At 42.2% G+C, this 27195-nt stretch overlaps 1 protein-coding gene across 10 annotated transcripts in view; it reads right to left on the reverse strand.

The window, feature by feature from the left end:
* The window catches only part of DLGAP1 (DLG associated protein 1), a 451293-nt gene that overhangs the window by 84703 nt on the left and 339395 nt on the right, over positions 1-27195 (reverse strand). For all 10 annotated transcript variants that reach the window (XM_075416406.1, XM_075416413.1, XM_075416410.1 and 7 more), the window contains 2 exons: positions 17424-17601; positions 14717-14957 (listed from right to left, as the gene is read on the reverse strand). In XM_075416406.1, coding sequence (XP_075272521.1) covers positions 14717-14957; positions 17424-17601 — 419 coding nt within the window. The remainder of the gene's footprint in view (positions 1-14716; positions 14958-17423; positions 17602-27195) is intronic.

Raw genomic sequence — 27195 nt, forward strand, 5'->3', positions numbered from 1 at the left:
TAGGGTGGCATTGCTGGCCCGTGGGCTAACAGCAGAGTTAGGTAACAGAGGAACTGTCAGCATAGCTATACGAGTGTAAAACTTCTCATTGCTCCCCCTTTCTACAAATCAGAAATTGTTACATAATTATTCAGATTAGCAACATGAAACAGAATCAAAGGAAAAGGAAACAAAAGCAAGAAGCTATGAAAAGGGACAGCTTGTCTGAAAGATAATTATATACAGTTAAAAAGAGTAAGAAAAAAAAGCACTGCGTTCAGTGTGCATCTAGATTAGCAGTGCTCCTTCCTTAAATGAAGTCTACTCCGCTAATTCTCCCCATTTCTTTTATTATAGATGTTACAAATGTAATGATTTTGTAGCTCGTGACTGGGTGGGTGATCTTAGCTGCAACACTACTACAGGCCACCCATTTCCAGTCTACTGAGATGGCCTCACTGTAATTCTAACCACTAAAATAATCAATAATTAAAACATAAAAAGGAAAAGAAGGAAAAAGAAAACCTAATTTACTAGCAGGGACCCAGAAAAATCTCTCAAGATGTCAAAGCTGTAACACTGCCATCTCCTTTTTGCTTCCCGCAGCTGCCGGTGTAACCCATTCCCTTTCTTCAGCCAGGAATGACACCTGTCTGCTGGAGTTGCCCGGTTTGTCCAATCGCGCATTTGACTGTGAATGCACAGAGTTCCCCTTCATGTTAACCAGAAGGCTGCAACTGGGAGAAACCAGAACACTAACACACAGGCAAAAGTGAGAGGAAGTGACTGTTACAGCCATGAGTGATTAATACCTATGCGCAGAGCAGGCAGAGTTGCAGATCAGTAACATTATGACACAATAAAGCATTCAGCAGATCTAAAACACGACTTTAATAGATATGATTCCAGAGAAAGCAGCTGTATTCAAGAGGTGGCTGTAGAGGTGGAAGTTCAATTAAAGACCTTGTAACAACAGCAGCTCTAACTGTACTCCATAACTGATGGGCAAACAGCATCCGGGACACTGTCTGGGAGTTCTTCCCAAGAAAAGCCTTTATTTATTCATTCTGTGCGTACCACCAGACCAGAAGCAGCAAATACTTTTATGTTATATAATTTTTAGATATTCTAATTTGCATCTTTAAGGTGGAGGCAGATTAGCAGCACGTCTTCAGAGTTTGTCCCAGAATATGTAGTTACGCAGTACGGGATGGTAGGCCCTCAATTTTTGTGAAAATGTCAATCTCATAGTGCTAGTTCAACAAAAAGTCTGTTGTTTGACTGTTTGCTGGAGGTGTTTCTGGCTGACAGACTAAAAGACTAAAAGACATCTGCATTTTTCATAGGCATGAAAAGGTGAAAGATAAAAGTCTATGCGATGAAAATAAATATGGAGACATCACTGGTTTTCTCCAAAGCAGTATTATAGAATGGTTGGAGAGCCATTATCTGTAAATATCAGAATAAAAGGCCTAGGAAAACTGGTGACCGAGTTGAGTGTCATGAGGTCATCAGATATAGTTTATGAAGCAGCAGTTTTTATTGAGTAAATGAGCTATCCCATTAGCTTCAACTTGTCCCCAAACAAATCTTCATTAACTAACCACTCCAGCCAAGCATGGGAAGCCGCTCAGGCTTGATTATTGCGGAAAGTCATCAGGGACTGAGCCAGAGAAATCACAGTGTAAACACAAGTCTAGGGGAAGATATGCCGGTTGCCTTCAACATCAGCCAAGTATTAAAATATGGATTCAATGGAGATAGAATCGGAAATGCTTCAGTGAGAGTAAAATGCATGAAATTTGACGTTCTTTACAAAAACACATTTTAAGCACATAAACTGGTAGGAATCAGCAAAGCAGCTAAAGAGAATATTGGAAAGCTGTCTGGCAGAGGACTTGTGCATCAGCAGCACATGAAGCATTTTCAGGCCTCGTTCTACAAAATTCTTTAAAGACTTTGCCACTTTTGCACTGTGAGCTTCTTTTCACTGAAGTGTATTTGAGAAGGCCAACACTTTCCTCCAGTTCAGTGAAAAGCCAGGACTTTGTGTATGTTAATCCGGATTTTGCAAAATTTCTATGAACTATCCCAGTAGAAAGATACCCACCTCTTCCTGCTACATCATCAAAAACCAAACATGCACTAGTTTTATTTTAAAGTGAAGTATTTTTCATAACAATATGAATGAGTTATGTATTGCTGACACCTTGAATTAATAATTTCCCTGGGCTTCCTTCTCTCCCCCAAGAAGCATAATGTCATTCTCCAGTAACAATAACAGATTTTTCAGGAGAAAATCTTAGATGTAAAAGACAATGCCAGATGATGCCCGTGCAGCCAATGTACTTCAGTATTAGAACGTGGCAATGCCTCAAGCCTGAAAGAAGTTAATATCACATTGAAAGTGAGAGAAAGAACAGTGATTTTGAAACGGGAAGCCTAGACCAGGTGGGTATGCCTAATCCTGCACTCATGATTAGTGTCACGTGTCCCGAATCACTACAGTGATGTCGTTCGATAACCACACTGTTTATTTTTGGAGATTAGTGACAGTAATTGGAAACATTTTGCAATTACACAGGTTGTGGCTTGGGATGAAAAGACCACTTTCTACCTGCCTCTGCAGAGTCTTTGGCCAGAATGTCACCCTAAAAGTGTCCCTGACTCCTCTCCATGAATGCTGGAGAGGCAGCTGGCTGAAGGTGGAGTGAGGCTTCCCCTCCTCATAAGCAGTAGCTGGCAAAGTTAGTTTTTTGCTAGTTCTTCAAAGGTGACACAGAGGACATGCATGCACCAGAATTAACGTGTTGAGGAGGAGAAAACACAGATGGTTTGAGGGAAGTGCAAGTGGTTGCAGTGCAAATAGAAATCACCTCTTTAATGGACGCTAGCTAGTTTTGCAATGGGTGGTCTTTTTTTATCATTGTTTAGCACATGTATATGAAATACAGTGGCAGTGATCAATTCACAATATGATATTATGGACAACAGATGCAAGGCACCCAGGATAGCTCCATCTCATTCTGCTGAGCCTGATCTCCTTGCTAATTGTGGGGGTGGAAAGAAAGATACAGCCGCCCCTTCTGTCTCTTCCATTTAGGAGTGTGACAGAAACAATCTTGACATTGGGTAAAAATCAGGTTTTTTTGTGCTGCAGATTTGTCTGCTACTACAGCATAGGCAAAATGTAAATATTTACCTCACTGACATTTCCCAGGATCTCACCTTTTGAAGCAGCATAATGGAAAAAATCCACAGAATTTGAAAAGATTGCTCAGAAATTGTGTTTTGAAAACCATTTCTATAATATTCCCTAGGATCTGGTTGCACGTTTTAAGCTTTCAACGGAAAAAGGACTAGAAAAGCTTACATTTGTGTCTTCTAAAAAATATAATAAACTGGATTCCAACAGATTCGTGCTCTGGTTTCATGCTCTTCTGGTTGTAAAGGCACTTGCAGTGAATAGAGGAGCCAGATGTTTCTGTGACACCAGGCATATGGAAATTATGAGCTGATTCTGTGATGCTGGCAGCTGAGGACACTCATCACCCTTTACAATTAGACCCTCAGTGAGTAAAGTTTGCAGGAGAAGAAAGATCTGTCTCACTTTTGCAGATTAACAGACTCCTCTGATCTGCAATATTGTACTTAAAATATAAAAAAATATATCTGCAAAACAGGTGGGGGAAAGAGTTACTCTTCACTTAATGAAATTCCAGCACTGCTACTGTTGTCTCACAAATTCCCACAGCTATTTAAGCTTTCTGTCCAGTGCCTACTCTTATCTGTCATGTTCAATATTTTCCATTCGCTAGTTTTGCCAGCCTTTTGAACACAATAAACGGATTCTGGATGCCATTAATTTAATGACCATCTCATATCTCTCTGTTTCTGTATTGCAGGGGAACTGGAGACTCATCACAACCAGAAAACATGTTCTAAAATAAGTGTCAAAAGCCAGCTACACTAGGGGATCAAACAACAACAATAAAATTTGCTAGATAGCACACCTTCTCCACCTAGTCTACAGACCAAGTCATATGCGATGAACGAATAAAGAAAAGACAAAGCATTCTGCAAAAACTCAGGTTAAAAGCTCTATGCATCTATTTCTCTCCATCTACTATTCACACAGGGAAAGGTATTACTGATTCTACAATTGTTGAAATGAATGATTTTTGAAGTGCAGGACACATTTCCATTTTATGAAACTATTCTGGACCCACTTTGCAACTTAAAATAATTTTCATCCTTGCCCTTTCCCCTGTCCTTTTGTCACTTCATCTCACCATTTTTTCTTAACCATCAAACTCTTTGCCCTTCAATGACATGAGGTATGCTGAACTATGAAAAAAGTATCATATTAAGAGTAAAAAATGCATTAACTCCTACTTATTTACAGACACATACTTTCTCCATTGAGGGTGTCACCTATAGGGTGGGCTATTATATTTTATTAAATTAAAAAAAACATCATCCACGTGCTTTCAGGCTCAGTACCACTACACCCTACAGCTATTACTCAGCCATCCCACCCAAGCTCACAGGACATAAGACCAGTCTTTGTACTCGGTGTTAGTCTTCTCAGCTAACTTAGTAGTACGTGCTTTCCACAAGGGAGACATATGTTTACATTCTCAGTAAGCATTGACAGAAACAAGAAAAGGCTCTCAGGACTGCAGCACATATTTGAAGTCCAGAAAGGGGGATGACTGGGAAGGTAAATCAGATTATGGGAGGGTGTTCTCATTCATAACGCCATGGGTAATCCGTGTAAGCAGATGTGCTGCAGGGTGCAAAATTGGTGTAGACAAGGACATAGGTAGCTGATGTGAGGTTAAACACAACCACCCATATATGTGAAATGACACCGTACTCTTTTGGGCGAACGTGATGCAGCTTTTCAGCTGTGGATAAAGTCCCAGAGGAAGACTTGGGAAGGGTGGATGTTGGTGTTGGAAATCCTAACTAATGTCTTCTTGCCCTTACTTGTCTCCCTTTTTCTGAAAAGAGAATAAGCATTTTGGCCTTAGTTGTGCATGAATATCACTTTTACCATGATCTAACTTCCCCATAGCAACATGCAAAAGAGGCAGAGAGATAGCGTAAAGCAATACATATAAGGACAGAGCCAGCTCCCTTGGACGTACATAATAAGACAATAACTGACTTCACCTACATCAGAGCATGCAGCCTTGAAAACGACAGTAGCAGAGCTTCCAACACAGGCACAGTACTTCCCCTCACCCCACCTCCATCTCTTTTGAATACCTCTTTCCCCTGCGTCTTCCTTTTTGTTTTTTTTTTTAAAAAAAGAGGCAAATGGTAAAATGTCACATGAGAGTTCAGGAAAATGTGTGAGATAAGACAGTGTAAGGCCATGGCACCAGGTGACAGTTAATTCTGTCACTTGGGTGTAAATTACCCGTCACACAAAATGGAAAGTGGCAGATTTTCTCAGGAGTTCCTGAGACAGGCAGATTGGGGCTAGTAGTTCATGGATAGGCTGGGTTTTATTCATGGCTTGTTTATTTTCGGTCTGCTAAGACCCTGGCTTTGTTCCGCCACAGATGTATATCATTTTATTTGACTCTTAGCAAAGTTCAGGAGAAGAGAGTTAAAAGAAATTGAGAGCAAGGAATTTCAAAACAGAAATAGCCTGCTCTGTTTAAACAACGAATCTGCCAGCATGTATTTTGTTATACTGTTACAGTATTCTGACTTCCAGCTGAACCTTCCCAGAAGGATACAGATCTACATTTTACTTTAGCTGAAGACAGAATTAATCTGAAAAATCATTACAGCAAAAAGAATGGTTATCAAGCCACCATCGTCTCGACCGTGCAGAGACAAAAAGTAGGCATCTTTCTCAACAGAACAGGCAAGAGATCTGTCACAGTAGAGGGTTCTATGATATTATTTTTTTTTTCTCCTCTGATAGCTTAGCTCAAATCCTTGATCAGAGCAACTAGGAATTGTTCTGCTCAGACAGCTTGCTGCATTTTAAGTGGAATGCAATTTAGCACTCTCCCATCTGACCAAAGCCAGATTCAATAAGGGAAAAAAATTTCCAAAGACCAACACATCCATTTACCCCTTGAGAGGCCAGACAAAGGTTGCAGCATTAGAACAGATTACCAGCATCTGCCTACAATGTGCCTTTGATAAAAGGGACTATTAGACTGTAATGGCAGCTAGACTGTCCCTCTTTGCAAAACAACATGCAGTGTTTTCCAGATCCCAGTATTTGAGTTACATTGTGCTTTGTTACTGAGCATTCGAAGAAGCAGTGCAGTAAGATCAGTGTAACAGCAAGAAATAAAAAGAGTAAATCACATCTCTGTGTATTGCTCAGTGCTTCTGTAATTTTTTTTAATATGCAGATTTCTTTGCTGCCACGTTTCCTTTGGGTTTATCTGTGGTATTACTAAAGAAAAAAGGCTGTCTCTGTTTCAAAAAATGGTTAATAATATACACACCCCATAGTCCACCATAGCTTCAAAGAGCCAATTACTGTTAGACTGTTGCATAAACACGTATTTAGGAAGCATGAAAAGGTGTAATTTTTTATTGTATCCAGTACCTAATGCATCATATCTGAGCTCTGAAATGGGAATTACTGACATGATGAAATATAACGGCTCCAAACAAATTGCTGTAGTACAAGAGGGGCCCTGCAGAGCTGTACTCATTAAACATACTTATTAAAAATTCTTACTGAGTTTTTTTAAAATCCAAACTCACTAAGACACTTTAAAAAGCCCATCATCTCCAAATATCTCATCTGTAACATCCTGGAATACCCTATGGCTCGAGGGAGCTTTGTAATTATTATATCTGGGGGCAACCAAAATATTCAGGTTTGTCTTAAAGGAATGATGTGGAACTTAGTGCAGGTAGGAAGCAATACGTTGCTGAAGACTGGACAGTAGCACACACTAAAACTAACAACCTGTGTTATTATTACACACTGTATGTGTTAATTAAGCATAGTCCCTTCAGGAAAGAGGCCTAAGCCTTGCTTCCCAAAATACAACTGTAGTTAAAAGCCACCACATAAGTTTATTTTAGGAAAATGGCAGGAATTATTACTGAAAATGTGATTGCATTATATAAATTGCAGCATGTCTTCAGCTTACTGATTCAGCTCATTTCTGTCACTGCTGTCACAAAAACATTGCATTGGAAATAAGCCAGAACAAAGAAAAGATTCAGGTCTTTGTTGTGTTTCTCCATAAAGTGAAAATTCAATTATTTGCCCTTTATTTGTTATTGGCATCTCAGCTAAAGGACAATGTATCCTCAATGCTCAGAGTTCTACTGTTTTAGAGCAATGACCAGTCCCTGAGAACAACATTTTGGATAAAGGTTATACTGCCCTCCCAAAATATGGAAGTGGAAACGGACTGTGGGTTTATTTTATATCCTGCTGCGCATTCGACCCGTTAGTTTGTGACTAAGTCGGCACTGCTATGGGAAATCTGCTTCCTTGCAATGTAACTCCAGGCAGATTTCAAAGTGCGTTGGCTCCTACTCCTGCTTGCAAGTCAGAAAACATTGACCCCAAAACTGCAGATACACCAGGCTGCCGAGTCAGAGCTGTTGAAGTCACATCAGCCTGGCCCTGCACCTGAGCTCACCGTCAGGACACCAGACTGGAGCTAAACTGCTGCCTCTACCTGAGGCAGACCTGTCAGCCAGCCGAAGCTGGACGGCACAGGGTAGAGTTGCCTTGAAGCAATGAGCAGAAGAGACGGTTGATTTAGCCACTGCTTCTGGGACTGTGGCAAAATTAGGGAGGTTTCATGTTTGTTTATAGACTTAGAATACAGTTAATTCTCAGCTAACGAGACTTGAGGCATGCAGTGCTCAGTCAACACAGCAACCTTCAAATTACTATTTTGCTTGTAATACCCTCCTGTACATTTGTTACAGTAAATGAAGTGTTATTTTGTCTCAGCAAGGCATTGGACGTTCGGGTGCTTTAATATACTCAGACAAGCACGGCTTCAGGCTCCGTCAGGGGTACTCACACAAAGAACATGCACGCCAGCAGGAACTGGGTGCACAGCCGCGGGACCAGGGTTGTCTCACTGCATTAGTACGCCACGGGGTCTCCATCTAACTGGAGCTCTGGGCACTCCTACAATGATCTCCAGATAGTGGTGCATTTGATAACACACATACCTAGTCTGAAGCAAAAGCATACCTCAAATCCAAACACGATCTGTACTCCTTTACAGAGAGCTATATACATCTGATCACTTGCAATGATTATCACTTTAGTGTGTGCAGTATAATCAAGGGAAATGAATTAATGGAAGAATACATTTAGGCACATTCCATATAAACATGTGTAAATGGTTTCCATACAATTTTTCATCTCTTTAAAGAAATTAAGGAAAGACTAACAAATAATGAAACATTACATTTTATGTAACTAATTATTGCTTTATTTGTGCTGCTATCAGATGAACAATCTCCTTAAAAGTTCTTTTCGTACAATGATATAGATTTCTGCTAAAGATCTCCTTCTCCTGAATAATTATGTTTTTTCCTGTTTCATTAGAGACTGTCAGATCTATAGGTCTGATGGCCAGCCTATTCCCAGCATCAGAACAGGCCGGCCAGGTGCTGCAGAGCAGCAGGCTGCGCAGCAGTCAGCAGTGTACCCTTGTGCTGAGGACCGCTGACTGCGTGCCAGGCAGTCTTTGCCAAAGCACAGCAGGCAGTTTGAGGGGGGGTGCAGTGCTGGTGAGACTGCCTCTCAAGTCTGAGCCTAGAGTGGCACTCCCCAGCACGAGAGACACAAGGACATTGATAGAGTTAGTGGGACTGGAGCGTGATGTACCCATTTGCAGCCTGGGAGGTGTCCAAGTTGTTTGGACAACTGGAGAAATCAACCACACAAGCGCTATTGGAACAAAATAGCAGAGTTGTTCTGTGCTTCTGGAAATGTTCATGAAGTAAGACAACACATTCCTTCAAGACATTTTAAGACCATAGTTCTGAATGATTAAAATCTTTCTCATATTCTTACCTCACTAAGAGTCTTAGCCCAGAAGTTTAGAAGCACATCACATAAATGAAGAGTAAGAATAGTAAGCAAAGACTGAATACCAAAGGGTATTAAAAATTTTTCATTTCCTGCATTTGAAACACATTCATAACTTTGGAGACCACTTTTAACTCCTCTAAGCTTTATGTTTTCGGAGGTGGAAGAAATAAATAGACCATACCCTATAAAACAAAGTCCTTCTCTCACCCTTTCTCTTTAGGAATTTCTGACCTTTTGCTGTGCACTTCTGCTCAGCAAGTTGCCTCAAGCCTTACCTGAAATTGCAAGGACTGAGCACTTTCCTGAAGTGGTGTGAGGGAAAGCGGACTTAGGAAGAAACCAAAATCACCAGGCTCCAGGGTGAATGCCACAGGTTGCCTCGCTCCACATCTGGGCAGTTTCTCAGAAAGGACCAAAAGTTTTAAATTCAGTACTCATAATCACACAGAGAAAAGAGGCAGAACCAGGGAGGATGATGAAAAATTGATGTCATACATTCTACTACCTGACATCACTTAAATTGAGAACCAGCTGTAGCTACCAAGTATTCTTAAAGTAAAGGCCTGTGTAATATTTATTCCAGTAATTCCTGTCTTTCAGGCCAGAAAGTTCCATGTGTCTTCAGGACATACAGACTTTACATCCAAAAGGTTTATCAAACTTATTTCAATTCCTGTTCTCAATTGGCATAAAACTACGCTATAAGTAAACAGACCTGGTACGCCTGCCAAATGTCTGATTAGCCTTTCCATGGCTGACGCTTTCGCACATCTCCATCCTGCTCCTTCTCAGGGACTTATTACCAGAGCAATTTCCATGAGTGCCTTGCATCAAGCTTTACGTCAGTTAAAAATGTTTCAGCAAGAACTCTGTTCTGAGCTTCTCTCATTAAAAACTTCCACTGGCTTCATAAACATGGGGTTTTTTTTGGTATGATGGGGAGCTTAACATTCATAAAGCTGACTTCTGGGATAGACAAGATGAAACTTGCTCCAGCTACAGTCAGATGCTTCTGAAATTGGAAACAGTGTTCTCCTCCAAGGTCAGCTCCTCATTAGTAAAGGAAAACATTTTTAAGTGCTGGTTTAAGCAATTTGATAGCAGTTACAAAGGCAGACTGCATTTCAGGATTACTCAAGGAAACAAGAGGAAACGAACCATGTAAATTCTTTGTCAAACAGTTTTCTACACTCTTCAAATCTATTTTAAGATTCAACATCTGCATGAAGGCCTTAACTTAGTTATATTTCTTCAGACCTTCTGTGGAAATATATTAATATTGGTACAGATCCAGCAACTAATCCTAGCTTCAGCTGGAAATCAAATTTGAAATCTTAATTCCTTGTTTCTTTTTGGACAGAACAGTCTCTGCAAGGACGGCTCTGAGGAGTCCAAAAGAGCTTGGACACAGCTGATGTACAGTCAGTTACAGCTTCCTTCTCCACAGGATTGGATTTTATTTTTGGATTCTGCCTGGCACAAGTCTATTTTTAAAGTTGTTTGCATTTTTTTTTACTGGCTAGGCAGCTCCTTAGAGATTTTCCACAAAATACCTGACTCCTCTTGGTCAGATGTTCCAAAGAATTGAAGGAAAACAGCTTGCTCAGCTGAAGCACTGTAATTAGCATATACTGTGATAACTCTCAGTCCTTCTCTAACCTGTTGGCCACAAAGCATGATTTCCTTGGGATTTTTGTTTGCTTTGCTTTTAAGCAGACGTGTAATACTGCTGAGAATCACCAGATGGCATTGCTGCAGATAACTTTGATATTCCTGCTTGCCTGACTGTACAGAGGTTAGATACTGAGAAAATACTTATTGCAATCTAGGGCAGAGTTTTTATTGATGTTACTGCTCTGGCTCCATTACAGAGGCATCACTTTCAAATGAAACATATCCACTCTCAATTATATATTTGTATCCACACGTGTTAATGCCTCAGCCCTCACAATATCAAAAGATTTGTTTGCAGCAAAGCAATGTGCAAGGCTGTACAGGCATGGTTCAGAAATACAGACACAAGAAATGTGGGTGAAAGATGTTCTTTAGATCGCTTTGGTGCTTAATTACTGTATTCTATAAGCTCATTAGAATGATTTACAGACTTATAGAATTGTTAAAACTACCCATTTAGTGACTGACTCTGTTGGCTGAAGAGTTTCAGCTACAATGGTTGCATCTGCAAATAACCTGGGATCAAATTATGTAATAACTCACACCTCATTAAATCCCTCTGAAGAGACCAAATGACATGGGTGGTAATTTTTAGTGCAGGCTACGGTGTATAACATATGCCAGCACTTCAGAGCTGCCGTAGCTGCCAGGCTGCAGGGCCCCGCTGCCCGGGCCAGGGTCCGGCTGGTGCAGGGTGCCGCTGCCTCCGTGGGTCTGACCGATGCTGAGCGAGCAAACGTGAGGGCGAAAGGACCTTTTCAACTGCTTAGCTTTCAAGGCATGATGAAGCTGAACTTACTTCCCAAACGCCTCTATTACCATATAAAGTGGTAAGATCATATTTTCTCTTCTTCATTTCAAAATCCTTCATTTAAAAGTAAAGATAAAAATTCATTGCACATACAAAACTGCCTCACAAACAAAGTACTCGCCTCCCAGATAGACTTCAGTGAGGTTAGGATTTTTTTCCCTGCTGACAATGTAACATTTCATCCTGTTGATGACAACAGGTTTGTGCCTACAGCCCCATTTTTACACTGGGGCTCGGTTTCAGCCAGATGCAGTCAGCCCACAGCAATGCCCTGACAGCACTGAGTCCAGCGCAGGCTGCAAGAACTCCAGGCCACCAGTTGGGCAGTCACCTGTAGCTGAGCTCTGTGCCACAGCTAGTGCATTACCACTGGATTTATAGCTAGATTGAGCACATCCGCAGGAACCGAACAGCTATGCCAGTAGAGATGTATTCCTAATTTCAGAACTAAGCCTCCAACACTATCTGGCAAAAGGAAATTAACACCTGAGGCTGCAACCACTATAGCACAGGCTAGCAGGCAGAGGTAAGCGTGATTTTTGTCCGTAGTGCTTGCCTAATATTTTTATCCAGATGTCCTGGAAAGCTGTGGGTCATAGATCTGGAGAAGTAGTTTTGAATCCCGTGGACAGGCAGCTCTCTTGTCTTTTCCATCGTCATCAAGTTGGCATTTTCCTGGGCTTCCAGCCATCAAAGAAATTTCCAATATCATAGCTTTGTGCATTAGTGAATAAAAGCCAGATCCCTGAGGGAATTGCTAATGTTGATGAAAGAACCTTGCTTGGTTGAAGGCAGAGGTGTTTTTGGGGCAGGAGGACAGCTCTTGCATTTGGAGATGTTAAACCCATAGTTTAGAATATCACTGCCCTTACGTCTCCCTCAAAAGCATTTGAAATATCACCTCAGTGGAGATAAGTCTGAGATACCATTCTCCCTTCTTCACATCTCCCTAGCTGTTGTGCCAGCAGATATGAATAGAAACTGTCAACGACACATTTCAAGTTCTTTCTCTTCTGTGAGCCAGCCACAGGCAACACCAAGGCAGTCAATATAGATGCTTTTGGCTGGAATTAATTCAGGTCTAATCCCCATCAAACAGATAGTGGTATGTAAGTTGGGTAGTAAAAGAGACAAGTTGTCTGAAATACTGCCAGTGCAAGGGATGGGCCCTTGGGAGCCCAAGAATTAAAAAATGAGAAAGATAACTCTGTGAAATTCCCCCAGCAGAAAATGGATACCTAAAGCAGTCTTTAAATGCTTCTATGGATGTCCAAAGAGAGGGCTGCAAATCATTCCTCTTGTCTGCATTTTAAGGGGCTGACTACAAAAGCAGTAACCCAAGACACACACAACAAATTACATTTTTCAATAACATAGCTTTGTTCACATGTTTTTTTAATAAAGCCAGCTACCCAGCGAAGAGACCAGGCCTCTGTTTGTGGTTGTACTAAAAAAAAGGACTGTAAACAAGAGACAGTTTACAGCAATGATTTTCCTCTTTTGGATTTTCCAGTGTTTTTGGCTGATCCATACAGACAACCTTCTCCATTTATACACCACCATCCCCAAACACAGGCACCATTTTCCTAAGTGACAGAAGCAACCCCTTGTATAAAGTCAATTAAAAAATAGTTATTATCTTCTGGATTAGTGATTACAGTTATTTTTATAAAGGAAAAGTGTCAACAAAGCCATTCTCAAAGAAGTAAAAAACCACTCTGGGATACCCAAGGTGATCTAATAAAAGCAAATGCACACTGAAAAATCCCCGAAAACTCCCATCCTTCAGCTTTTGCTTCAGAATACATTTGACACAAGCTAATACCGTAAAATGAAGTTACACATACCTTACATAAATCCTGTCTTTGTGGTGTGGCACAAACCCTTCGTGCATACAAGAACTACTTTTATAGCAGAAATGTTGTCACGTGAATACTATTTCTTAAGGGTTAGTGATTTAGATGAGAATTGCTCTGCAGCATTTGTTGACAGCGCTGTGATGCTTGTGATGTGCTGCCAATGGCAACAGCACTTAAACTCGTTACATTTAGAAAAATCATGAATTAAGCCAAACATATTTGGTAAAGAGATTCAAAGTGTCCTTTGATGACATAAACCTATTGCCAAGCAGCTTTAAAAAAGACTGGAGTGAGAGATAAGGAACTTACAAGGTATAAACAACTGCACCTATGAGATAACACACAAAAAGCCAAAAGTTTAAAGTACAGGAAACAGAAATTAAAGACCTGGAAAAAGAGACAGTAGGTACAGTGAAATACTTCTGATCATCAATATTAGTCAGGAATATGAATAGTACATGAACAGTAAATGAAGCTTGTGTAAAGCAGTGGAATGGATGCAGAGAAGTCAAAAGAAAGAGGGCCTCTCTCAACCTCCCACAGGGAAAAGCACACAACATAATGGTTTCTGCCTCTTGCTTTCCTGAATGAGAGAGGCAGATACGAATTTTGGTTTCCGACTTGCTTTTTTTCCCCCTTAAGCACTAATTTTGGTGACAGGATCTGGAATTCATCATGGTTATTTCCAAGAGAAAAGCAACCTCAAACATTAAAAGAAAGGTTTGTAAGTCTCACATTTAGACCAAAACCTTTCTCTCTTGCAAGGCTTGAATAGTTTGAGCTGCAGAAGGAATAACAGCAGGACGTGAACATGCACATTTTGACCTGTAGACCCCTTTTTCCCTTCTTCGTTCCCACCTCTGAGACATGGCCTGAAGAGCTGTTAACAGTCTCTTTGAGCCATTGAATAACATATCCAATAACTTGTAAATTTTAGAAAAGACACCTTTGCAGAAAAACTCAGCAGAGGCACCCTCCTCTGCTGGCAGGAGCCAGCAGAGCTGCTAACCCAGATCCTTCACGTTCAGCCTTGCCAAATTGTGATTGCTCTTTTGGGGAGGAGAGCAATAGAGGACATGACCTTGGACTTCCCTTCTGTGTGTTTTTAGCCCAGAATAAATTAGCTTGGACTTAGGAGGCACCACAACTGCATCAGCCTTGATCTGTGCATAGTTTTAGGCTGATTGGTCTGTCCAGCTCCCTCATGAAACACGAACTCTCTTGGGGGCTTGGTGTCTGACAGAGAAGAGCTCATCATTGATCTGACGGAGGTGCACAGAAAGGTGCCTTCACTCTCCACCACCCCTCTGGATTTCCCTTTTTGTTACTCACCAGTACTGCTCTGGATGGTCCTCACTGTGGTGGTTGTACGCGGGGGAGATGAGGACCGCAGTGATATGCACTCGTCGTCCTGGGAGCAGCCCTTCTCAATGGCTCTCACGTAGCTGTGGCTCCTCATGCGGAAGCAGCCCGGCATGGGCAGATCCAGCGCCTCCACTGCCTGAGACTCGAGTTCACTGAACACGGACTCGCAGACGGATTCAAACTGACCGTTCACCTCCATCTCACTCACCTGCAGGCAAAGACCAGGCAGGTTCAGTACATCCTGTATGCCAGCCTACCCACCACAAGCACTCACAAGCTACAGTGACACAATGGCCAACACCTGTCAGAAGATCCCTTCAGATGAAGAACAGGTGAATAGCACAAAACCACGTCCCATTTCACAAAGCAACAATGTCAGGGGAAAAAGATAATGTACGAAAAGGGGAGACCAAGGCTTTAGGCAGAGATTCGACAGAGTTTAGGCTCTTGGTTCATGCTGAGACTGGTGGGAAGATGGGAGTCCTCATAGCAGCGTCTAGTTTATCTCACCCTGAGCCCACAACAGAGGTTGAACCTCTGGCCATTGTGACCTTTATGTCGAAAACCAAAAATCACTCTTTCTTTGGGGGGTGAGGAAAAAAAAAAAGGTCAGCTTAACCCCATGTACAAAACCAATGCAACCCCCAGGCAATCACAGTGATAAACCCGAGAGGCTGGGAAGCTCGAGGGCTGAAGTGGTACCAAACAGCTGGGAAGGGGAGGCTGGTAAAGGAACCAGCTTTGCTGCAGGGGAAAATATTTGTCTGACTACATCTCTGGGCTGACTCCTTTGGCCAAGAGCGAGAGAGACAAGGGAATCCTTAGACCCTTTGTGGAGCAGACACTAGGTGGTGACAAAGACTTGCACTCATGCAGGTTAAAGATCATTGAAAAGCATGTGGCCTTGCCGTAGGTCTTACAAACCTGGAAACCATTTACCTCGGCTTAATTAGTAATGGATGTTCATGTTTCTAAACTGAGAATAGAACCCTGAGCTTGGCCTTAAAGCACAATAATTATCACTGTAGGAAACATGCACATGGAAAACATCACTTGGGGATTTTGTTAGTTTTCAAGCATGCAAAAGGTCAAGATTACAAGAGAAGATAAAACTGTGTTAGGGTGGTGGAAAACAGCATTAGAAATTCTTTTTCAGGATAAATTTTAGCAAGGAAAACATTACACCGAGTATTTGTACAGATAAATAAAAAGGAAAATCTCAGAGTGAAACGTATTTTTTCAAAGGGAAACTGCTTAAAAGAGTGTGGAAGAGTAGTGGATAGTATATCACAAAGAACAATCCTGCAATGATGGAGAATAGACATATCCCCAAATAAATATCTCTGAATTAATGCTTTTTTTATAAAAACCCACACTCTTTGTATTGGCAAATAACACTCTTTGGCAGACAGCAAGTTTTTGCATAATATCTAGCTGAACAAGTAACCTAATCTAATGTTCATATATTTGCCTCTGAGACCTGAATTTCAGTGCTGTTTCCTCCTAGATACATCCTGACCCTCTTTCTAGAGCATCAGTCTGTACCCTAAGCAAAATGCCTCACTATGAAATACACAAGTGAATACTCTGAGATTGCAATGCCCAAATATAGAATACTGCAGAAACTCAAACCACAGCTCCATTCCGAATGGCACATATATTTGTTATGGCCACAGCTGAACTCCTGGCATCAATGATGTCACACGCTTTTTTCGACATTGCAATGACTTAACATGCCAGTAATAAGGGGCCAGTATCTAGCGTCACATATCCTGCCTTGCTGCACTTCTGGACTGGTGTAAGAAAATTCTTTTATCCAAGTGGTTTATCCAAATGATCCACTTCAGGGAACAAGCCAAAAATCGTACCAAGCAGCTACAGGATTTAGCAGATGAGCTACTGGCCCACTGCCCTGTGGAGTGCTGGCACTTTTGCATTTCTTTCAGATCTGTCCCTGACCAATTCAACTGTACAAGCATGTGGTATGCAAGGACAGCTTATTTTATGACGCTAAAACTTATAAACTCCATGTGTCATAGCAGCCCTTTTTTTTCCTAGTGTAGAATGAGATTGAAGAGATCTGACAGAATTTCAGGGCAATTCTACCTTTGCATTTAATATATATACGTTTGAACTATACAGGTGAAAAGTTCAGAGGTGCATGAGGTTAAGAATGTATACAATAGCATAAAGAAAGCTTTAAAAATTCTAATAAAATACCAATAAAATAGTGAAATACAAAATACTACGGACTTAGTTTTCCTTTAACATCTCACTCAGCATGTGAACATGATTTTTTTGGAGGCATTCCAAAAAAATTAGATTCCAGGTACTAAGCGCAAGATCCTTAAGAGAACCCTGTTTAAAGACACTGTTGATGAGCACCTGCTTTCTGAAAAGAAAAATAAAAAATTAGACTGCTCCTTCAAACGAATTGCATGTTGTGCCACTCATCCATTTGCAAAGGGCAGGTTACGGCATTATCAAATGTTACCCTCTGAAAAGCAAGACTCTGTGAAAACATTTCTGTTTTCTTAAAAATGTTTTGAAAATGTGTGGCGTGCAACAGCCTGATTCCACTTCAAGTAAAATCATGTTTCTTCTATTGCAAGGGCTTGGCTGGTGTCTGGCGTGGCGGCTGCTTTCCGAGCCGTCGCGGGTGCGTGTCACCCACCTGACTGATGGTGCTCATGGCTCTCATGTAGCTCTCGTTGCGGGAGCGGAACTTGGGGGATGTCAGCAGCCCGGCGGGGTCCAGGCTGTCCAGGCTCCTGTTGATGGACACTTCACTAACTGCCCTCAGGTAACTGTGGCTCCGGATCTGAAGCTTTGGTGAGTGTTCACTGGATATCCTGGGACGTTTGGGAAAAAGGAAGAAAAAAAAAAAAAAAGAAAATAGGTATTTCAAGAAATCTAAATGACCTCACCAGAAGTGGGGTAAAGAAAGTAAAGGCCCAATAGTAAGACTGGCTGCATGATCCTAAACCCATCAGCTGAACATCCACTTCTCGAAATGCAGTTTGTAGGAACTGTAGGGGCTCTGTTCCTCTAAAGGGTTGCCCTCTGTGAAAACCTGGTGCTGATCACACCTGCTAGTGCTGTCACTCTGGCACCCATGTATGTACCTGTGTAATGGGGCTGCTTCTCATGGAGCTTTCAAGGGTGTATGGGGAAAACGGTGTAGGCAGATCATGCACAACATGAAAATGTACCCATAGTACATCTTAACCTGGGAAAACATTCCAAGAACTTGGGGGACCTGGTTTGATGTGCTTTAAATCTGATTTTATTCCTGGCTTAAGCTGAAAGTTGAGAAAATGTAGGCTAGGGAAGTAGCTTTACCTGACTTGATGTCAAATTGGAAGTATAAAAATTACAGTTGTGTTTCTGTAGTGATAACATTTCCCAACTTTCCAATGTCAGTGACAGATGAGATGCAGAAGTAGTCAGAAACAAACAAAAAAAACCCATAGGTAAGGTACACAAACTGCATTACTCCTGCCATATCTGCTTACAGTCAACTAGCAAAGGTTATAATGTGTAGCTACAGTCCTCCATCTGTGAGACATTTTATCCTCTTAAAAAGCTGGCTAAGTGCTGTCTTCACAATCTGAGGCATCCTATAAAGATGTGAGTCACAAAAAGTAATCCATGTCATGCTTCTTATGCATCACAATTCGTATTGGGGAAATTTCTTATTCAGAATGGACAAAGTACTGAAAAGGTGATTCTTCAATATTTTTACTGGAATAGCTTTAATATTCTCCAAGTATTACAAAGTAAACAAATTAAAATGTTAACTAAATTTGCCATTTTAAGATGTAAATCTCACATGGATATTTGCAGGTATGTGAAAGAAAACTCTGTAACCTAATTACAGGCTTAATCTAGGTCCCCTAGTCTTTAGAAATACATACACAGCTGACCTGAAAGAAGAGAACGCATTTTATGTCTAATTCCTCAAGCATTTACAGATATTTTGTATTCAAGTAGCTAATGATGGTAATTAGTACGAGCAATTTCCCAGTGGCATGCACAATTCTGGTAACTGTCAATGTCTTTTAGGAGGACAATTCCACTGTGTAATTGCACACCTAAGTAGTTCAGAAACTGAGTCTGTTTCTGAATGGTACAATACCGTAATAAAATCTAGGCCATCTCTACAACACCGTATTCTCTGGCTGCTAATTACCTGCCTAATAAAAATACGGAAACTTGTGCTAATTACTCAATATTCCTGTCACAAGATGAAGATAAAGCCTTCGCTTGCCATTTTCACTGCATGTACAATGCAATATTCACAGCAGCCATATTCATACACTTTGACTCCGTAAGCCGTTTGATTCCACATGACAAAAGTAGAAAGCTTTTTAGACATCATAATAAGTGGTGTTCCAAACTCAAAAAAAGGGAGAGAAAATGATGAAAAAGTGATGGTTGCTAGTGGTTAGCTACAACATTTTGATAACTAACACTAACCATGGAACTCTTTGAAAAAAAATTCTTGTCTGTTATTTGATAAAAAAATAAAGAAATAAAAAATTTAAAAAGTAAAACAGAATGAATAATTCAACATACAATTTTTCAGAGGCATGTGATCTCCTTCACCACCCTGCAGATCTGTAAGTTGATGAGCGTTGCCTGAAATGCATTTCTTAAATTAATTCAAAATGTGTTTTATGAATATGTTGTTAACAGTTTGATGCCAATATGTGACATGCAAAATTCAAATACGCTTGATTAGCTGCCAATTAGTCAAATACGTCACCTGGGGCTGTCGTTCTTCACTGATTAGCTGAGCTCACAAGAAGCCTGCAGCTCGCCACCAAATTCAGCGCACAGATATTGCCAGACAGAAATTTGCAAGTGCTGAGGCAAATGCCCTTTAAAGACTGGAACCAATAGGACAAGATGCAGGTAACCCACAGCAGCAAGATTTTGCTGTGGCAGCTAGAGTACAGATCAGGTGCTCCAAGTGTCATGGAAAGCCACAACAAAAGGTATAGAAATTAATTTTCTGTATGCATTAGTGTTGCATAACAGTGTTTTCCCAACTCTGCTTGAAAAAAGGGCATCCATCCATGAGAGCAAATGTTTCCCTGTTGTGCCAGATGTGGGTGGTCAGAGCAGCTGCCTTCTTTTTCTGAGCAGTTTTCTTCCTGACTAAATGACTGGCCAGTTTGACACATATCTAGAACCATATTTTACAGGTAGCCACTTATCTTAGCCTGCGCATACCTCCCATCTGCTGTATAAAACAGACTAGGATATTGGCAGCTGTTGGAGGAGGTGGCTTCTTGCTTACTGATTGCTACAATCACTGTTTCACTAGATGTAGTCATTGGAAAAAAAAAAAGAAAAAGGATTTAAAGCATGGACAAAGAGACATCTGAAGGTTTGCATTTATAATGATTACTACTGCTTTTATAGCTGTGTAATAAAACATCACTATATTCTACAGTACACATTAGTGAACAGCTGAAATGCCACTGGAAATTGTGAAACATTCCATTTAGGAATAAATCTGGCTGTGTATGACAGGGGAAGATCTGAACATCTCATTTATTTTCTCAGAGTTACTATAACCAGTAACCTGTAAATGAAAATACTCTTTTCTTCCTTAAGGGTTCAACTCTATCTTCTGTTGAGGGTGGTGAGGCACTGGCACACGTTGCCCAGAGAAGCTGTGGACGTGCCCTCTCTGGAAGTGTTCCAGGTCAGGTTGAATGGGGCTTGGAACAATCTGGTCCAGTGGAAGGTGTCCCTGACCATGGCGGGGGGTTGGAACTAGATGATCTATAAGGTCCTTTCCAACCCAAACCGTTATATGATTCTATTTCTATAATTTATCCTGCATTACCTAAAGTTCTGCTTGTGACATCATAATCTCTACAGCTATGTAGGACAGCAAGAGACTGAGACTTGGGACAGCTCTTTGGCCAATGCAAAATGGTCTGTTAGCTCTGCTCACTCCATTGGATATATTAATTGGCACAAGGAGGATGTGAATTATTCAAGATCTTGAAAGAGCTTCTCAAGCATGTCACATAATTTCTGTGCTGCAGTGCCTATCAGTGTGACATGGGACAAGCCTGAAGGTCTCAGTGCCAGAGCCCTTTCAGAGGAGCTTATACACAGCCCACCCTTACTACTTTGGAAAATAGAAATTTTGCCTGGGAGGCTTCTAGTCCCTTGCAGACACACGATGTGGTCATGTTGGTTAAAGCAGCATTCAGAGACCTTGCAGCGGGCATGGGGATCCTGGCGTGCCTTGGGGCTGGGCTGTCCCCTAAGGTGACATGCCGTGTTCACAGGTGGCAGGTCCCCAAACCGACTGCACTGTCCTTTTTCCCCCATGCTGCTGCCCTTGCCCCAGGCCTCATGCCACAGGACAGTAGCACAGCCACAACGGCAACATGCCAACTGTGCCTGGGCTGGAGGAGCAGCACTGCTCGACATGCTTCCCAAGAACCACAGCAAGAGACACCAGGAGAACACGAGGGCTTTGGGTTTCTGCCTCTCTGCTGGATGCTGCTGTGGGTGTCCTGAGGGGACTGACCAGAAAAGGAGCCAGCTCTGTGCTGAGGTGTGTGGAAATGGAGTCTGCCGAGTCCCAGCGGAGAAATAAAGGCTCCCCTGGCTAAAGGAAGGCAAGTGCCTCTGGTCCACACGATGCCTCAGGGAAGACTGAGGTGCCCTGCCTGTGAGGGCAAAATGCTACTGAAAGCCCGTGAGGGGCTCTGAGAGGCAGCAGAGTGTTAATTTAAGCAGAAAATGTGTTTTAGCAAAGGATCTAAAACAGAAGATCGTGTAGGTGTGTAAAGGAAATCTTCAAGCTACCTTTGCATACTGCCTTTTGGTTTCTGCTCTGTACATTTCAGACACACTAAGGCTGATTCTCCTGTTTTCGTTCAAATATAGAAATGACAAGATTTAAAATGCACACACCTAACCACCCCCACCACTGCTGCAACATGCATGTTAATAAATACTTTTAAACTACTGCTACAGATGAGTTTGTATTTACAGTCTTCTTTCAGAAGGAAACACATTTTGGTCCCTAATTTCCTTAATTGACTGTTGCAGAGTAAGGAGCTGGTCAGCATGGGTAAGGATGGGGCCACCAGGCTTAGCGGATTTGCTCTGGTTTGTGCAGGGAAGGCTGAGACAGAGGTAGGGAATAGTCTTAGCCTGGTGTCCGACTCAGATGATGGTCCATGATGAATGAAGTGGGAAGGAAAGCTATACACTACCTTTACATACTGCCTTGTCATTTCTCACCTGTATATGCTGGCCATAATCTTGTTCATTCAAATATATATTAAAGGTTTAAAACCCAGTGTTATCAGACTAAAAGTGAAATAGCTTTGAATATGTTCCTGGAAGAGTTCCTTTGCCCTCAAAGCAGCTTTCAAATGCCAAAGAGAATGCAGACAACAGGGATATACAAGAACAGACAAGTTTAGTTTCAAATATTTCTTCTTAATTTAGGAAAGCACAATGCACTCTGTTTTATGTGTGCTCTCTACGAAAAACACTTTCATTTACCATATTTCATTTCTGAATTAAAAAAAGGAGAAACAAGACTGATGATGGCTGCTTTTTTCCTCTTTAGGCCAGACACAATATAAAAAAGTGTTAGAATGAAAAACAGTCCTAAGACCATACTGTCTTCTGCAAGCTCAGCATTCAGATTCATAGTACAAAGCAGTGTGTTGTGCCAGATGGGTGCTGTGCTATGCCAACAAGAAAATGACAAAGCAGAACAAAGTCAAAGTCCAGAAGCATGTCCTGAATACTTCTGTAATCCAGCAGAAGAGTGTGCTAAAATTTGCCTTCAGACAAAGAGAAAGCCCCAACAACACACCACACACAACCCAAAACCAAGAAAAAATAAACTTTGAAACCACTACTATTGCTAAATATCCCACCTCTCACTTTTGTAGCCTACAACGGACCGCTTAGTTCCCTGGGGCTTAATTATCCTAGGCTGAATGCCCCACCTCTGGTGTGGCTTGTGGGCACATCCAACGCCCATTTCTATGCTTAAATTTATTTGCATTTTAGTGTTGCTAGAAGGTAGAATAATCCAGTGCAGTCTGACACAAGGCAAACACAGAAGGACATCGAGGAGGAACACGTACAGAACAAAGTCATTCAAGTGCATCTGTCTGACCCTGGTCATGATACGTGTCACCAGGGTGGGGTAACTCGATCATGTTGATACCTATGTTCTGCTGCTGTTTCAGTGCAGCGAGCACAAATCTGCCATGCTACCGACAGACACAAGGGCAGCGTATAAACAGTTTCGAGGATTCTTCCCCCTCACCAGGGATTTTTTATAGGTTTTGAAGATCTCTTTTTCTGTTTTTCTTTATAATCAAACGAACCTTCTCATGGGGATTTCCCACCTTGAAGCTAAAAAATAATAAAACCTCTCTTCAAGTCCTTAGTGTGTTGCTAAAGAGCCAAGTGTGAGAAAGAAAAATCTAAAACTTACAGACAATCAGCAAAAGCTTATCTGCTGAAGAGCAATTCAAGGTTATCAGCACAAAATTGGCAACTGCTTAATTTCTTTTAGAAAAAAATTCCACTGATCAGATTACAAATTGTCTTCACTGCATGGACCAGGCAACATATACCACAAAGCCGCATGGGACATGCCAGTGTCACAAGGTTTGTCACAGGGTGAGCAGGGGCAGGAACCGCAGTATGGTGTATTTGTCTCTCTGCATGATTTTACAGACTCCAATAGGACTTCAGAGGAAAGTACTTAAAAAAAAAGATAAACCCAGAAGTCCACACAGTTTGGTGTCACGCAGCTCTCTAACGTGTCTGTCTCCAGCTGTTGTGGGTTTTTTGAGTGAGTACATGGTGTCCTGCCAGAGAGCTCCTGTTTGTTTGATAGAGGGCAGCAGGAACTGGATCAACATTTTTAGTAGCAAATGCTTCTAAAAAGCCCAGTCCCTTTTAAAACTGTCCACGTCTGCCAGCTTCTGAATCAGCCATGAAACCACTTCTTTGTGATTTTATTATAAACCCGCTTCCCTCTCAAAGGACATGGAAGCGTTGGGTTGTTTTATTTCTTTTTGGGGTGTGGGGGTGCTGAGGTTGTGTGAACATGTTTCAAGCGCATATTTAACCCTTAATAAGTTTAAAAGGCTAGCAAACAAAGCTGGCTACTGCATAAAAATTCACATATACTTTAAAAAAAGGCTTCCCCTTTATTTCAAATATCCTCTGAGGTGCTGTGTACAGTCAAAAAACAGGCTAAAGAACTGAAGGAACCTTTCCTTTGCCATTGATGTGCTGTATCCTCTCCCTGCTTTCTAGACATGGCAAAAGAACCAGAGCACAGCATGAAGGGGCACATAATGTCATATGCAATTGAGTTGGTAAAAGAAGCAGATGGAAGATGATGCAGACAGACATTATACAATTCTCTTTAATCAGAAATCTGGTCTACATGCTGGTGACGATTCCCATGTGGGAGTGTGTGTGGGGGGAGTAGTTGTGAGCGCTCTTCTTTTCCACCCTGCAGAGTGAAAAGACGCTGAAGCGTAGAAACACTTCAGCCCTGCTGAACCAGCTCAACCCAGTGATGCCAGGGTAAGGCCATTTCTGTACACCACCACACAGTTTTTGTTTACATTAGAAGAGAAATGCATCGTCTCTTGTCACACCTAAGCAGGGTAAGGTAGAACATCGTCATGAGTGCCCAGCTTGCGAAGTGTCCCCTATTGCCAGTCTTACTGACTACAGGCTTAAATTGTTTTTGGAGATTCTTGTTTGAGGAAAAGTTGTCTGAACCTAGACCAAAGGTGTGACACAAGGCTCTTGCTTTGTCAGCATGAGTCTCCTTTGGGCTGACAATAATAATCCCAGGAACAAGTGCTGCTCACCAACAGAGAGATATATTTATGCAAACTGGAAAAGCTCTTGCCTTGATATGGTATAGCACTAAGAATGAACACTGCTGGAGGGCCTGAGCAGGTCACCCGTGCCTGCAGCCCTGCATGGAGCCCTTTGGCCCATGCTGGGGTGAGGATGAATTCTGTGGTGCTCTCCCTATTAAAGCCCTCCACCACCGCTTTAATGCACTCCCTCTTTGCTGGCACAAAAGTCAAACCCTCCTTCCTGCAGAAGGTGCTCCTTCAGCTCCCCTCTGTAAGGCCAGGATCACCTACCTGAGCGCACATCATGTTACGTTCTTGGTTACTTCAGTGACCTGCTACACCACTTAGATGCACGCAAATCTATGTGGCCAGATGGGATTCAGCCAAGGGTACTGAGGGAGCTGGCGGAGGTTCTCACCAAGCCATTTTCAATAATTTACCAGCAGTCCTGGCTAACCAGTGAGGTTCCAGTTGACTGGAGGTTAGCAAATGTGAAGCCCATCTACAAGAAGGGCTGGAAAGAAGATCTGGGGAACTACAGGCCTGTCAGTCTGATCTCAGTGCTGGGGAAGGTTGTGGAGCACATCATCTTGAGTGCCATCATGTGGCAGTACAGGACAACCTGGGGATCAGGCCCAGTCAGCATGGGTTTATGAAAGGCAGGTCCTGCTTGACTATCCTGATCTCCTTCTATGACAAGATGACCTGTGTAGTGCACGAGGGAAAGGCTGTGGAGGTTGTTTACTGGGACTTTAATAAAGCCTTTGACAGCATTCTCTACAGCATTCTCCTGGAGAAACTAGCTGCTCATGGCTTGGATGGGCATACTATTCACTTGGTAAAAAACTGGCTAGATGGCCAGGCCCAAAGAGTGGTGGTGAATGGAGTTAAATCCTGATGGCGGCCAGTCACAGACGGTGTTCCCCAGGGCTCAGTATTGCAGTCAGTTCTGTTTAACATCTTTATCCATGATCTGGATGAGGGGATCAAGTGCACCCTCAGTAAGTTTGCAGATGAGACCAAGTTGGGTGGGAGTGTGGATCTGCTGGAGGGCAGGAAGGCTCTGCAGAGGGATCTGGACAGACTGGGTCGATGGGGCGAGGCCAGCTGTGTGAGGTTCAACAAGGCCAAAGGCTGGGGCCTGCACTTCGGTCACAACAACCCCATGCAACACTACAGGCTTGGGGAGGAGTGGCTGGAAAGCTGCCCGGCGGAAAAGGATCTTGGGTGTTGGTCAACAGTCGGCTGTATGTGAGCCAGCAGTGTGCCCAGGTGACCAAGGTGGCCAACGGCATCCTGGCTTGTATCTGGAACAGCGTGGCCAGCAGGAGTATGGAGGTGATCATGCCCCTGTTCTCGGCGCTGGTGTTGTGATTTAATCTGGAAGCTGGCAACTAAGCACGAGACAGCTGCTCAGTCACCCCTCCCCTTCCCCCCCAGCAGGATGGGGAGGAGAACTGGACAAAAAGTTAACTTGTGGGTTGAGATAAAGACAGTTTAATAAGACAATAAAGTAAATACTAATAATGATGATAATAATAAGGAATATGCAAAACTAACTGTATACAACACAATTTTTCTCATCACCTGATGACCAATTTGCAGCCAGTCCCCAAGCAGCAATTGCAGAACCTGGAAATCGCAGATTTTCTCAAATTTCATGAAATCCCCAAAAAACACTGAACTCCTGGAAAAGTGTGAACTCCTGCACAAGTGTGGATCCAAACTCCCAGAAAAGAGAAAGAAAAAAAAAGGATTCCTGCTCTCTGGCCAAACCCCATTCCTAAACTGTGATTGTCATCCATGGTATGGAATATTTCCCTTGGCCAACTTGGGCTATCTGTCTGGCTGTGCTCCCTCCCAGCTCCTGCACACCTGCTCATTAGCTGAATATGGGAAACTGGAGAAAGTAATGGATTTCATAGCAACAACTAAAAACACCAGTGCTATCAGCATTGTTCTCACACTAAATCCAAAACACAGCAGCTACTGGAAGAAAATTAACTCTATCCCAGCTGAAACCAGAAGAAGTGGTGAGGCCACACCTCAGATATTGCGTTCAGTTATGGGACTCTCACTACAAGAAAGACATTGAGGTGCTGGAGCGCATGCAAAGAAGGGCAATGAAACTGGTGAAGGGTCTAGAGAACAAGTCTTATGAGGAGTGCCTGAAGGAACTGGGGTTGACTAGCCTGGAGAAAAGGAGGCTGAGGGGAGACCTTTTCGCTCTCTGCAGCTACCTGAAAGGTAGTGAGGTGGGTATCAGTCTCTTCTCCCCACTAACCAGTAATAGAATGAGAGGAAATGGCCTGAAGTTGCACCAGGGGAGGTTTAGATTGGATATTAGGAAAAATGTCTTCACCGAAACGGTTGTCAAGCATTGGAACAGGCTGCCCAGGGGAGTGATTGAGTCACCGTCGTTGGAGGTATTTAAAAGACCTGTAGATGTGGTGCTTAGGGCATGGCTTAGTGGTGGACTTGGCAGTGTTAGGTGGACAGTTGGACTTGATGATCTTAAAGGTTTTGTCCAACCTAAATAATTCTGTGCCA

This window comes from Opisthocomus hoazin, chromosome 3 (assembly GCF_030867145.1).
Source record: "Opisthocomus hoazin isolate bOpiHoa1 chromosome 3, bOpiHoa1.hap1, whole genome shotgun sequence".
NCBI classification, from domain to species: domain Eukaryota; kingdom Metazoa; phylum Chordata; class Aves; order Opisthocomiformes; family Opisthocomidae; genus Opisthocomus; species Opisthocomus hoazin.